The sequence below is a fragment of the Hypoxylon trugodes genome (assembly GCF_022578975.1).
Source record: "Hypoxylon trugodes strain CBS 135444 unplaced genomic scaffold F4822scaffold_9, whole genome shotgun sequence".
Taxonomy (NCBI): Eukaryota; Fungi; Ascomycota; class Sordariomycetes; order Xylariales; family Hypoxylaceae; genus Hypoxylon; species Hypoxylon trugodes.
Genome location: NW_026250024.1, coordinates 440825 through 453290, shown reverse-complemented (window position 1 = coordinate 453290; position 12466 = coordinate 440825). Strand labels below are relative to the sequence as shown.

At 47.5% G+C, this 12466-nt stretch overlaps 6 protein-coding genes across 6 annotated transcripts; 3 read left to right on the top strand and 3 right to left on the bottom strand.

Annotated features, from left to right (window-relative positions):
* Nucleotides 1-32: 32 nt before the first annotated feature.
* Nucleotides 33-1921, bottom strand: F4822DRAFT_364611 (thymine dioxygenase). Its single transcript, XM_051456163.1, has 4 exons — nt 1658-1921; nt 1480-1593; nt 580-1409; nt 33-527 (listed from the first exon to the last, which is right to left on the bottom strand). The coding sequence occupies exons 2-4, from the start codon at nt 1519-1521 to the stop codon at nt 395-397; spliced, it is 1005 nt and encodes a 334-aa protein (XP_051310243.1). The 5' UTR covers nt 1522-1593; nt 1658-1921; the 3' UTR covers nt 33-394.
* Nucleotides 1793-3611, top strand: F4822DRAFT_364603 (uncharacterized protein). The gene is made up of 2 exons (XM_051456161.1): nt 1793-1921; nt 1977-3611. Exon 2 carries the CDS (start codon nt 2416-2418, stop codon nt 3562-3564), a length of 1149 nt encoding a protein of 382 aa, XP_051310242.1. The 5' UTR covers nt 1793-1921; nt 1977-2415; the 3' UTR covers nt 3565-3611.
* On the bottom strand, nt 3612-5481 carry F4822DRAFT_364623 (uncharacterized protein). Its single transcript, XM_051456164.1, has one exon. The coding sequence runs from the start codon at nt 5180-5182 to the stop codon at nt 3659-3661; it is 1524 nt and encodes a 507-aa protein (XP_051310241.1). The 5' UTR covers nt 5183-5481; the 3' UTR covers nt 3612-3658.
* On the top strand, nt 5350-6683 carry F4822DRAFT_364605 (uncharacterized protein). Its single transcript, XM_051456162.1, has 3 exons — nt 5350-5919; nt 5967-6456; nt 6521-6683. Exons 1-3 carry the CDS (start codon nt 5517-5519, stop codon nt 6570-6572), a joined length of 945 nt encoding a protein of 314 aa, XP_051310240.1. The 5' UTR covers nt 5350-5516; the 3' UTR covers nt 6573-6683.
* Nucleotides 6684-6966: 283 nt separating this feature from the next.
* Nucleotides 6967-8244, top strand: F4822DRAFT_415302 (DnaJ-domain-containing protein). Its single transcript, XM_051459215.1, has 2 exons — nt 6967-7143; nt 7214-8244. Exons 1-2 carry the CDS (start codon nt 7031-7033, stop codon nt 8070-8072), a joined length of 972 nt encoding a protein of 323 aa, XP_051310239.1. The 5' UTR covers nt 6967-7030; the 3' UTR covers nt 8073-8244.
* On the bottom strand, nt 8245-10143 carry F4822DRAFT_415300 (Aminomethyltransferase folate-binding domain-containing protein). The gene has a single exon (XM_051459214.1). The coding sequence runs from the start codon at nt 9757-9759 to the stop codon at nt 8383-8385; it is 1377 nt and encodes a 458-aa protein (XP_051310238.1). The 5' UTR covers nt 9760-10143; the 3' UTR covers nt 8245-8382.
* Between the last annotated feature and the right edge of the window lie 2323 nt (nt 10144-12466).

Below are 12466 nucleotides of genomic sequence, written 5' to 3'. Positions count from 1 at the left end.
GTGCCACGCCGTCCCCACCAACACCCGATGATTTACTCCTTATTCCTTCTAAAATGACGTTTATTCGGGCGGGTAACTCCACTAAGAAAATCCCCTAATCACGCTCCTTTTGTCGTGCATTATGGCGTTTAGGTAAATTTAGTCCGGGATTTTATAGTGTTTAAGTACCTATACGATCACGACGTTGAAGGAAAACTCCACGACTTGTGTTGGTTCGTTCAGTTTCAAACTTGCATAAAACACACTACGAATCCAATTCAAGAAATATCCAACGACCCAATATGGAATCTCCACGACATCGAACGTTGTTGATCGCCAAATTGGGTACTATTTCACACCACCATAACGTATTCGCAAGACATATCGTGTCCTCGGATTTCCCGATTCGTGTTTTCTAGTAAGTAGCAGTGAGTCTCTGGACAAGGTATTGGCCACTGTTGATTCCCTCGTATTTTCTTTCCTTCTCCGTCGCGTAAGTACCAGGGATGGCTTCGATATAGCTCTTGAAATTGGGGTTGCAGAAGTATCTGAAGATGTCAGTTCACCATTTCACGTAAAATAGGGCATGCATACACTTACGCGATGCTGTATCTTGCTGGGTAAACATCTCCATCTCCGGCTGGTGGCTCCACAACGCGATGGATAGTGCTCTTGATCTTATCATTACTCCACCTCGCCAACAAATCACCAGCATTTACCACACACGTATCTTCAATGGGTCTCGCATCAACGAAGACTCCAGTAGGACTCTGAACCTGCAAACCACCCCGAGCATCCTGGAAAAGCAAAGTGATGGAGCCATAGTCGCTATGAGCACCAGCGCGAACTTGGCCTGGGTTGATGGTGAAGACGTTCTTTTTGACCTCGGGATAATGAAGCAAGCGAATCGTGTTATCTCCAACGTCCGTGTAGCCATCAAACCACGTCTCATCGAGACCCATACCGACGGCGATGGCGCGCATGACTTCAACATGCAGCTCTTTGCATTTATTATGGAAGCCAAGCATGGTCTCTTTGAAACCTACTAGCTCCCCCTCCTCATCGGGCCAGTGGTTTGGGAGACCGGGTTCGCCTTCGCGACCAATTTCGAGACTCTCTTTCAAGTCGGGTACAGCATCCCTCAATTCCTTGACCTCTTCAATATCGGTCAACGTGGTAGTCTTTTCTCGACCTGGGGCAGAATATCCCCTATTTGCTTCAGGTGTAGTCCAGCATTGAGACATCTTAGTCTCGACTGGAAGCCTGAAATATTTAGCTGACGTCTCGAATACATGCTTCCGGTACGCGGATGTGATAGGAAAGCCCTTCAAATAGATGAATCCCGCCGATTGGAAACCATGGAGAATGGAATTCGCAGTTTCCTTTCTCTGTTCAGGAGTTCCATTGAGAAATTGCGAGAAGTCGATTAGCTAAATATTTCTGTATTTAGTTACCTATTTTTCCAAAAGTACGATTGAATTGTTACTCCAAACGACCTACCGGGATGACAAGACCCTCACTCTTTACTGCTGCTGTCTCCATTGATACTTTGATCAAAAGACGTATAGATAGGCACTACTTGGATCTTATAAGCCAAATTCGATTTTTTTTATACTAATATTTATAAATCGGATTAGAACGAGCGTCTTTTAACGGATTTCGCTGGAAATAATCCCACGTACTAGACGATATCGCTAGATTCAGTGGCAACTTTTGCTCAAAAGAGGTGGGGGGGTAAGGCCGGCCACCTCCGAGATGGAATCCGAAGAAGATAGGCAGTGATATGCTGCCCTCTCCGAGAATTTATATCGTACAACCAGCCTAGATAATCAAGGTATCACAAATATTATGAATTGAGTCGAACTACAAGATAATATCCTTCCCTTCAATTGTATATCTTTATACGCACTTATTCATGACTAAAGACATCAAAAGACTTGAGGTAAGAGCATTGATTCTCCCTACATATACTTATATCTACTAACCCCGCTGTTTAGATAAGGTATTCCTACTAGACCATGCATAAGATAAGCGCTCTTAGACCGGGTTGTTAGGGACTCGTATGGAGGAATCGGGTGACATCTTCGGCAAAATGTGGGGTATTACTACTACATCTGCATGATAGACAAGATCCGGTCTTTGATGGAACTGTTTTATGCAGAGAGGGGGTCTATTTTGTTGGTTCTATCTATGCAAGGCTTCTCCGCCTCATAACATACCTCATAACTGACTGCATGGCATCAACACAAGGGGGAGTAACCAAGTATCAACGTTTAACTACTTAATACACCGTATATCGAGGATACGAGCGTCACGATAAGGGCGTATCACCCATCTTTTACCACGGCCATTTACTTTACAATACCCAATTATACCAATTCGCAACCATTAGAAGCAACAATCTATCCCATTTAATATCTAGGAAAGGCAGGCAAGATGGACTCATCAACACATCGTGTGGTAGATATCCACACTCACCTGTATCCTCCAGCATACGTCCAACTCCTCGAATCAAGAACCAGCATCCCCCTAATCCGCAAGTTCGCCGGCGCCAAAGAACCCCGCCTCATCATTCTCCCCGCTGAGGCCGAATCACTAGATAAAATCACATCAGATGATCCGGACAAGACATCCTCTCACCTTCCAGGCCGACCTGTCACAACCCATTACTCGTCCCTCAGCCAAAAACTTCATTTCATGGATACCCATAAGATCGATATCTCAGTAATCTCACTCGCGAACCCTTGGCTTGACTTCCTAGCCCCGGAAGACGCCGGGGAAACCGCTAAAACCATCAACCAGGCATTTTCGGACATGTGTGCGACAGAGCCGGGTAGATTATTCTTCTTCGCTACATTACCACTAACCGCGCCGCCTGAAACCCTCCTCGCGGCCGTCGGGCACGTGCGCAGTCTTAAATACTGCCGGGGCGTGATCTTAGGTACCTCGGGGTTAGGCAAGGGACTCGATGACCCAGCTTTAGTACCGGTTTTCAGCGCCCTAGCGGCGAATAAGTTATTCGTGTTCTTACATCCACATTATGGTCTGCCAAGCGAGGTCTGGGGTCCCCGCGCGACGGGGGAGTACGGACACGTGCTCCCGCTTGCTCTAGGCTTCCCAATGGAAACTACGATTGCTGTTGCGAGGATGTACCTAGCGGGCGTTTTCGACCAGGTCCCGGATTTACGTATGTTGCTTGCGCATAGCGGTGGTACGTTACCGTTCTTGGCGGGTCGGATTGAGAGTTGTATCGTGCATGACGGACACCTGGTTCGCGAAGGGAAGGCGGGGAAGGGCCGGAGGACGATATGGCAGGTTCTTCGGGAGCAGATATATCTGGATGCCGTTGTGTACTCGGAGGTTGGTCTCAAGGCCGCGATCGATGCGAGTGGTGTCGATAGGCTGATGTTCGGGACGGATCACCCATTCTTCCCGCCGTTAAGTAGTGATGAGCAGGGTGAGTGGGAGAGCGTCACTTGGAATGCCGAGGCGGTGAGGAAAGCTTTGGGAGAGGGGAGTGAGAATGCGAAAGCGGTTATGGGAGGGAATGCATTTGAAGTGTTGGGATTGCATGAGGATGGGTAAAGAGATTGAATTCAAAAACTATAGAGCACCTAGGTAGATGATGTTGAACAATAAGGCCGAATACTGATCCTATGATACAAATTATGCTGCCAGCCTAGCAACTTTGCAGGTCGGAATCATAAAAATACATATCTCCTTCAGGGGTAGCTAATGCTAGCACCTCTTTGTCCATGGTAACCAGGAAGATTTCGCCATACTCATCAAGCTCGTAACGAACCCACCGCTCATGGTTCATAGGCCTAAACCATCCAAAGCTACAGAAAAGTTGGTAATTCACGGAACTTAGCGAGTACGGAAGGTTCCCCTTGAACAGCACAAGCCCAAGGCCCCCATATGCGTCTTTCACATAAAATTCCTGGCTGATACTTGACTGTCCCAATTGTTCGAAAAGTCCCCTGATTTTCCTTCCTCGCATCTGTCTGCGTCTTTGTCGGCAGTATTTTTTGATTTCAGAGCGGGGTGCCAACGTATATATCCAATTGGTGTACTTGGGATTCAACAGGCCTTTTTGGCGTGAGGAAACGATTGACTTCATCAGAGATAGATCTGTCCGACACTCTTCTACTGCTCCTGCCACGGAACTTCCTGACTGCCCAGAATGAGTAGGGGTGGTTGTGGTATCGATTTGTATGTTGGACCGTGTCTCTTCTCTGAAGATTTCATCGATAACTAGCAAACCATACCTCCTAGGCAATAGGTCGGAGCGGAGATGTTGAGACACAAACTTTTCGGCTGAATTCGAAGGGAAGTGTAAATGGCCCGAAGCCTTAATTAATCGAGTGATAGCAGAGAATAAATCATCACGGCAGGCCTGGTCCGACTTGTGAGGGCGTATCTTCAGGTACGATGAAATAAATTCCGATTCGATTTGATAGATAACTTCCTCAAGAATTTTCTGTTCTGCGCTTGAATCCGAACCACTGTCACTCGCCGTCTCATCTAGTTCGTGGTACAAGGCTTCATCTAGGTAATCACGCAGTCTTTCATCCTGCTTTCGAATGACCTCAACATCCAAATCGCTTTCTACGGAATCCGGGGGGATGTTTGGATTCAATTTGTACGAAATCAAAGCAGATCTCACTGATGGACCATCAGACCTATGCTTTACACAAGCGTCCAAGAGACCTTGCCATATACGTGAATCTTTTTGCAAGGCACGATGTAGGCGCATGCGCTTCTCTTCCTCAGGCGTCAGAAATGTAGAAGACGAAGAGCTCGCCTTAGCGGGGGGCGCAGAATCTTCGGTTAACTTTTCCGCCTGTCGCCGCTGTCGCGCGATAGGACCGTCGTTCCCGTTACGCCCGTCTTTTGGGTCACCTTCGTCCGAATCACTCCCACTATCTCCATCGAAGCCGTTTGTTTGCTTCTTCCCGCGGCCCAAGCGTCGACGCTGTAGTGTAGAGCTGTTCTGGGTGACTGGGGGTGGTGGCGGCTCGGCTCTGATGGTTCTATCCGACCGCTGACGCACTTCAACGGGAACCTCGCGATATCCTAGCTCCGGTGAGTCAGGAATGCCGTCCTCAGTTTGGGATTCCTGTATGTATCCCCTAGTAGCTTCCTTAAGCGTCTTTAAACTTATTGGGATAGATACTTCGTATTCGTTCGAGGAATAAGCCATGGTAGGAATAGTTTTGTCGCTTTCAGTTCAAAATTATTTGGAGAATGAAGCTCTCTACCAAGAGAGAAGAACACCTGAGGGACATGAAGATGATGTTAGAGTTTAGGGGATAGCCCAAGGTTTATCATCTGGGCATATTATCGTCGTATCGGGAAAACCAGTCTGCCTCGTGGCTGTGCCATGGAAAAAACTGCATGGCTTGGGCATGCATGCATATTGCGTGACGCACATGGGCGGCCTCCCAGCCTTGTCCCGTCACATATAGTACAGCCCCGAAATATATATTCAAACCCACTCTGATCAAAAGTTACTACATCATGCCAAGGCTTCACTCATGTCATCAAAGCAATCTACCTACCAGGCGTCTCCAGTAAATGCATCTTCATGTTCAACTTCAACCGCTGCCGCTGCCGCCAAAGAGACCGCAGTCGGCGGTTCAACCCCAACAGAGCAGGATATCTTGCGGAAACCCTGGAAGCACATCGGCTACAGAGGCTACTCGGACTTTCTTGCCTCTGACAATGACTTCTTCGTACTTCGGCGCTTTAATACGCTCAACGTTCGAATCGCTTTATTACTTCAAGATGAGTTAGCGGCTCTCGAGAGTGAATTGTCGGAAATGGATGCAAACTATAGTAATAAAGATGCGGTAGATATCAACAATGGAACATTGAGATGTGACCAAGAAGACCGTATCGAACTATTGGAGGAAATTAGACAAAAGCTGCGGCACTATAGTAAGTTCTGTCGAAAGCTCAAGGCTCATGAGCTAACATAAATGGAGATGAGTTTATACTGCAGCAAACTGCGATGAAGAAATATCAATCTACACCACTTCGGGTGGTTAAGTTTATTCGAAACTGGCATCATAATCACGACTATAGTGCGATAAACAAAGTTGAACAAGAGTATCTGGAGGCCGAAAAAGACCTAATTTCCATAGCTGCAAAGGACAAGATGCCCGTGCGACAGCTTATCGATCAGTCGCGCCGACTACGGACACTTTCAATATGGAAGCAGAATAACCCGGATACTCCAGACCACGACGCCCCCTACGTCACGTACTACTCCGACAAGCGTATCGATAGCTTCGCTTCTGGTATCATCGTAGCGATCGGTGTCATTATGCTTATTGCCCCTCTCTGGATTCTTCAGTTTCTAGCGGGTTCGGTCCACAAACTAATTGTTATTACGCTATTCGTCTTCGTTTTCTTGATCATATTATCAATTGCCATGGCTGCAAAACCGTTTGAAGCTTTGGGGGCAACAGCTGCGTACGTATATTCCTGTTGAAAAGATAGAGCTTTGGACCAAATCTGTTTGCTGATATCGTTTTAGGTACGCGGCCGTCTTGATGGTTTTCTTACAATTCGGCAACTCTAGTTCGTAGTGGAGATGGTTCCAAATGGTTTCGCTGTGTTGGATTTACAAAAAGGAGTGAATATCTATAGGGACCTCAGGATATAAAAAGGGGGCTATCTAAGAGCCTCCGCATGACAGGGATACTTAAACTAATTGATACTCCTTTTTCGCGAAAGGGGTAATTAACAGAGTATACTAAGCATTTTCCAACGTTTATTTGTGTCGTGTTCATGATCTAGGATTGAAAAGTCATTTCACGATATCTTCTGTTTTCTCTATTACAATATATGGATAGTCGTACCTTATGTAATTATCCAAGCTTGCCCCACGTAGTGCCAAGACTTCTTTTCCCGCTAGCCTAGAAACTTTATTTTGTTAGCGGGACCCAACAGTCTGGTTGCTATTGACTTTATCGCCCCATTCTCGAAATAAAAACATCATTTTCTCTATACCAGCCACGATAACGACATAACCCAGACCAACACGATGGATAAGTCCGATCTCCTAGTTTATGCCAGAGAATATGCCACGACGAAAGACCTATACGAGCTCCTAGGTGTCACATCCGATACGCCTAAAGAGGACATCCATCGCGCTTGGTAAGTCCTTGCTCCCATCCTAAGATCTCTAGCTGTGAACATCACTCACTAACATCATATTTCCTCACAGGCGTAAGCGAAGTTTAAAATACCACCCCGACAAAGCAGGCGCCAACTTCGATGCGGAAAAATGGGAACTCTTCGAACGGGCGCGGGACATCCTGTCCGATCCAGCGGCGCGCGAAGCCTACGATTCACAACGATCGGCTGCGCTGCTACGCGAGGAACAACGCCGTGCTATGGATGCTAAGAGACGTGCTATGGTAGAAGATCTAGAAGCGCGCGAGCGAGGAGCTGTCAAGCGACCAAGGGGAGAAAGCGAAGGTCCTGCGATGAGCGAAGCGGAAAGACGGCGGTTAATGGAGGCGGGGAAGAGACGCATGGAAGAACGACAGAGATTGATGAGAGAGGCGGAGGCTAGGGAATTAGAGCGTGAGAAGGAGAAAGAAGCACATACAAATGGCAGGGGAAGGACGCCGGATGTCACCAGTGCCCCCGACTCCAAGATGGATATTGATCCAGAACCCCCGACCGCAAACAAAGACGGTTATGACGACCAAATAGCCGACCTCGAGCGACGGTTAGAAGAAGCACGACAACGGAAAGCGGCGAAAAAGGAGAAGAAATCTGGGCAAAAGAATGGGGTTCATCAAACTACAGCAATTCCCGACATGTCAGAAGAGCGAAAAGCTGATGGAAAAAAGGAACGTCCAATATCGTCATCTACGGGCACAGCGAAGAAGTTCTCATTCTCCCCCGCCTCTACGGCTACGTCGAATAGTGGCGCTGGCAGTAAGCCAAGAGCGAAAGGGGACTTCTCATCTACGATGGCACGGCTAAGAGCTGCTCAGGCGGAGAAGGAGGCGCAGAAGAAAGCGGAAGAAGCTGCTACAGCTGCCATTCCTACTGGCGACGGCGCCGGGAGCTAGAAATGGACCTACAACACTCCATGGTTTCGTTATTTTATTCTCGCACTTTGCATATGATACCCTTGATTTTCAGTAGAATAGAGTCTCCTTGGACTATAGAATAGAGGTAGGATGTCTGAATCCTATCTAATACGCAACATATGAATCAATTCGCTCAGAAGTCAGATCTTTATATTGGTGTACAAATTTATATTTGCGTGGTGTGATAACTACCGTAAGTTCATCTTAATCTTCGTAAGAATTCATAATCTTCAGAGTTGTGATATATACTGATTTCTACATATAAACAAGGGCTCAAGCGCTACCTTCTCTAATGCGCGGGACTAGAAGCATCATTCTCACGCAACCTCTCACGAAGCCAATCTGGCACAAATGCCTTTATCTTGGCCGACTGCGCACCACTCTCACTCTGTTCCTCTGCACCCCATTTCACGACAAACTCATCTTTACTCGGGTCATACGATGCTCCGGCCGCCGTTTCACCCGGTAGTTCGACATCCGTCATAATCTGAAGTCGACACAACGCGAGCCCCACATTCCCGAGTCCTGTCAACCAAGTCCCCGCACTGCGGCCCTTTGCCCCATATCGACCAATGCTTAGATTTGAGGGGATATCTTGTGCTGACAGAGCTTGACTCTCGTCTCCTTCGCTAATAGAGGGTCTGTACTCCAAGCTCTGCGGTGGAGGTGGGGAGGACGAAGTCGGATATAGGAGACATGGTAGTATGCGCTTACGCACAACGCCTCGGTGCTTGGTGCGGATAGTGAGTTCCTGGCCGACGTAACATCCCTTACGGAAATCGATGCCACCCTCAACGTCCATGTTGGATTCGAGGGGTAAAGCTTGCTCGCGCGAAATCTCGGCTTGGCCCTCTGCTACGCCATGGAGATATCGCCTTACACGGTACGCCGCGTCATCGGCTCGGTTGAGGTCCAAATCCAGTCCTCCCTCTCCGCGTCTTATCACGCGGTACCCTAGGCCCGGCGCGCGTGTATCAGGCAATATGATACTGTCCTTTAGTTGGGATAGTCGCGACGGAGCTTTTTCCAAGAGTAGCCGTTGTAACTGTTGGTGCGGCGTAGACGGCGGGGGTAGGGACGAGGATAAGGAATCGTCCCATACTTGCCAAGCCGCGCATTCGCCCTCTTCCAAGACCCAAAATTGCAGCTTACTCCGAAGCTTGTATCTTTTGATATGCCTAGCCAGCGTATCCACCTGCGTGGCATCTACCTCGACAATGAAGGCCTCGTTATCTCCCGCTGTAACTGTCCCGTACAAGCCCAAAGTATCCCGGTATACAAAGATATCGTGTAACACACGACCCGTCGCATTCAAGAATCCCGCATAAAAACCAGGCGCATTGGCCATGGTAGCTTCAATCCTCGGCGGCGCATTATGTCTGTGTCTCCCGCCGCTTGTCGCAGGTTCGTCTATCACAGACTGTGTGATGATCCCATGTAGGAATTTCGGGGCGTCGGGACCGGCAACGCTGATCAATCGGCGAGAGGTAAGATGTGCGTAGCCGGACGGAGGGGGTGTAGGGGGCGAAGGATGCGGCGTAGTTGTTGTCGCACGGCTCGAGGAGACGGAGAATTGCCGTTGCTGCCGGCGCAGGGACTGTTGGCACGATTGGCATACGAAGGGACGTAGAGCACGACCGGGGGAAGCTCGAGCGAGGATCGGCATTGTACGGTATAGCTAGAGTTAGCTTACTAGCTTGGTTGCTTGTCTCCTTACATGCGATGGGTACGTGGGTATGGGATGGATGGATGTATCGTACGCGAGGTCCGCGCGATGTCGGATACGATGCCAGTTACGTAGGAGCTTGTCGCAATGCTTAACTCCGTAATTAGGGCTACGGTAGACGATAAAAAATTAGATGAAAAAAGGTACTTAGGAAATAATGTTACATCTAGCCTTGTCGCTTTGACAGTATTAATTAAATTGTTACCGTCTATCCCGGTGGAAGAAAAAAAAAAGATAGCGATGATGTAATGAATGTAACTAACATTAAACTTTGGTTCGCCTCGTTCTCGCTTTTGCTTCGCCGCTTCCGCGTTAAAAAAAAATTTCCCAGTTCGGTCGGTGATGGTTCGGCTTCGGATGTTAAGATTCGGTGCGGTCGGATATCGCATTGGTCAGCACCGAAACCCTATATCCTAGTGCTTTATCGACCAAGCCTAGCCGCGTAGGTACCGAGTTAATTGAACTCTGTATAATGGATTATAACAAGGCGTACAAGGGTATTACAATGCCCAACTGAACTCAATTTCTAATTTCCTTTTATTACCGTATTGAAAGTTGAGTTTTGCATAACTAACCCACGATGTATCCACGAGGAATCTCCACATTTGCGAACTTCGCCGTAGCCTCGGCTCACGATTACCTAGGATATAGTCGCGTTATTATACGAAGTATCAATCCAGACCCATCTGACCGGAACACTAACAATCAAGAGCACATAATTCTTCTATACTATCTTGTCATGAGCGCATTTGCTCAATCCGGACTCCGTGCGTTCCGCGATTTGAAACCAATTACTCTTGACTTCGTCAGGTCCGATTAACACCATATAAATGAATTATCTCCGATATGAGCAGGGTTATAAGATGTTAGGCATAAATCCTAACCAGGTCACAAGGGTGATTGATATCTGTTACTAACCCGTCGTCTCCCTTTCGGACCTAGCAACTATGGTAATACAATTAATGGCGATATGGACTTAGCACCGAGACCCGTATAATATCTCCTTGAGTCTTGGACTATCATGGGGTGACTACAAACATTCCAAGGTTCCTTTGTTAAGTAAACTAATTACCCCATAGTCGGATGTGTTCATTGCCGGGCTTGAATGATCACGTCAGCAGATTGCCGTTACGGCTTCCATAACGGCAGTCGGTAGATAATAAAATACCATTTATGGCTTAAGACATGTAAATTCCCCAGTGGGATGTATTGTATACATTTTGTGTAATTCGAGACCAATTAATTACTACTAGTATTTGAAATATCGCTCCGGCCGGCCGAGGAAAGACTCCGCGAAGCGTATCACTAGGATAAATCCCGAGGTACGGTCCCGAGATATGGAGGTATGGGTATATCAAACAATTAAGTAATCAATTTTACTGTGTGTACGATGTGTACAATACCATTTCATATGCATGTACCTGCCCTAAAACGACATCAAGATCTACTCGTACACAACAGCGGGGGTTGAATCAAAGCCCGGTCGCGTGCTACAGTCTATAACTTATCTACGGTCTCTATGGTCACCATGGTCACCACGTCTTCACATAATGTGACAGCAAGTAATAACGTATGTATGAAGTGTCTTGTCTGCCGTTATGTTGGCAGCATCAGATACCTATCCAAAGCCCTAATTACCCCAATAGTTCAACTAGTTTAGTCATCACATGAAACGAGAAGCAACTGGAGAATACCTATCAGAGTAAAGCAATGTACATCTTCCTCAGCCCCCGACCAGTCATATCTCGTACATTCTCTCCATGTCCAAGCTCCACCAATCATCATCCAGCCCGCAATGATTCACACGGGCATCGAACAATGGTATGAATCAGCGCCGCACCCCGCCGTCTACCCTCCCGTCCGCAGTCGTGTACCCGCCAATTTGCAAGACCACACCGCCTCTCCATATGAACTCTCAGCCAAGGAAGCACGTCTGTGTGGCCGCATCTCAATCGCCCCTCCGGATTATGGCGGTCGACGAATTTCTTGTGTATCGTGTATCGTACGTCGGGGTCGCATCAACGGTAAGATGACTAATTTGTCTAGCCACGATCCACGATTCCAGGTAGGTACTTACAGTAGGTACCTAACAAGTCCGTGACCCTACAGCTACCTACCCAGCTATCCACTACACACTTGTTCAAGCCCTGCCTACCTGACTGAACACCGACAATGTAGTAGCCACACGTCACGGTCCCGAGACCAATCAACAAGGTTCTTAATAACTAGATTTGAATATTATCTTCACCGAGTTCTCTAGACATGTCTCGTCAAGCTTAAGCGATGGATGATCAATCGAATTAAGCACGGGATAAGCCCCCTTAAAGGGGTTCGGTTTGTCTCGGGGCACAATTGTTTAATTACTTGCGCGCCTACGCCCATGTTCGGTATGTACAATCAGTTACCGACTCACATGTAGGCTGGCTAGGTAGCCTACATTAGGTAGATCATAAGGCTCAAATCTAGATTGCCTTAGATTTGAGACTTGTACGTTAGGCAATCGATTAACCTACCTAAACTATTGGATTAAGACTCATCTCAACAACAAGGCAGCGCGGGACATGTGACCGATTCCCAATGGACAGTTCACGGGATACTATAGATAAGTGCGATGCGCAAGAAAACAATTGTGTAGTGTCATCTCGGT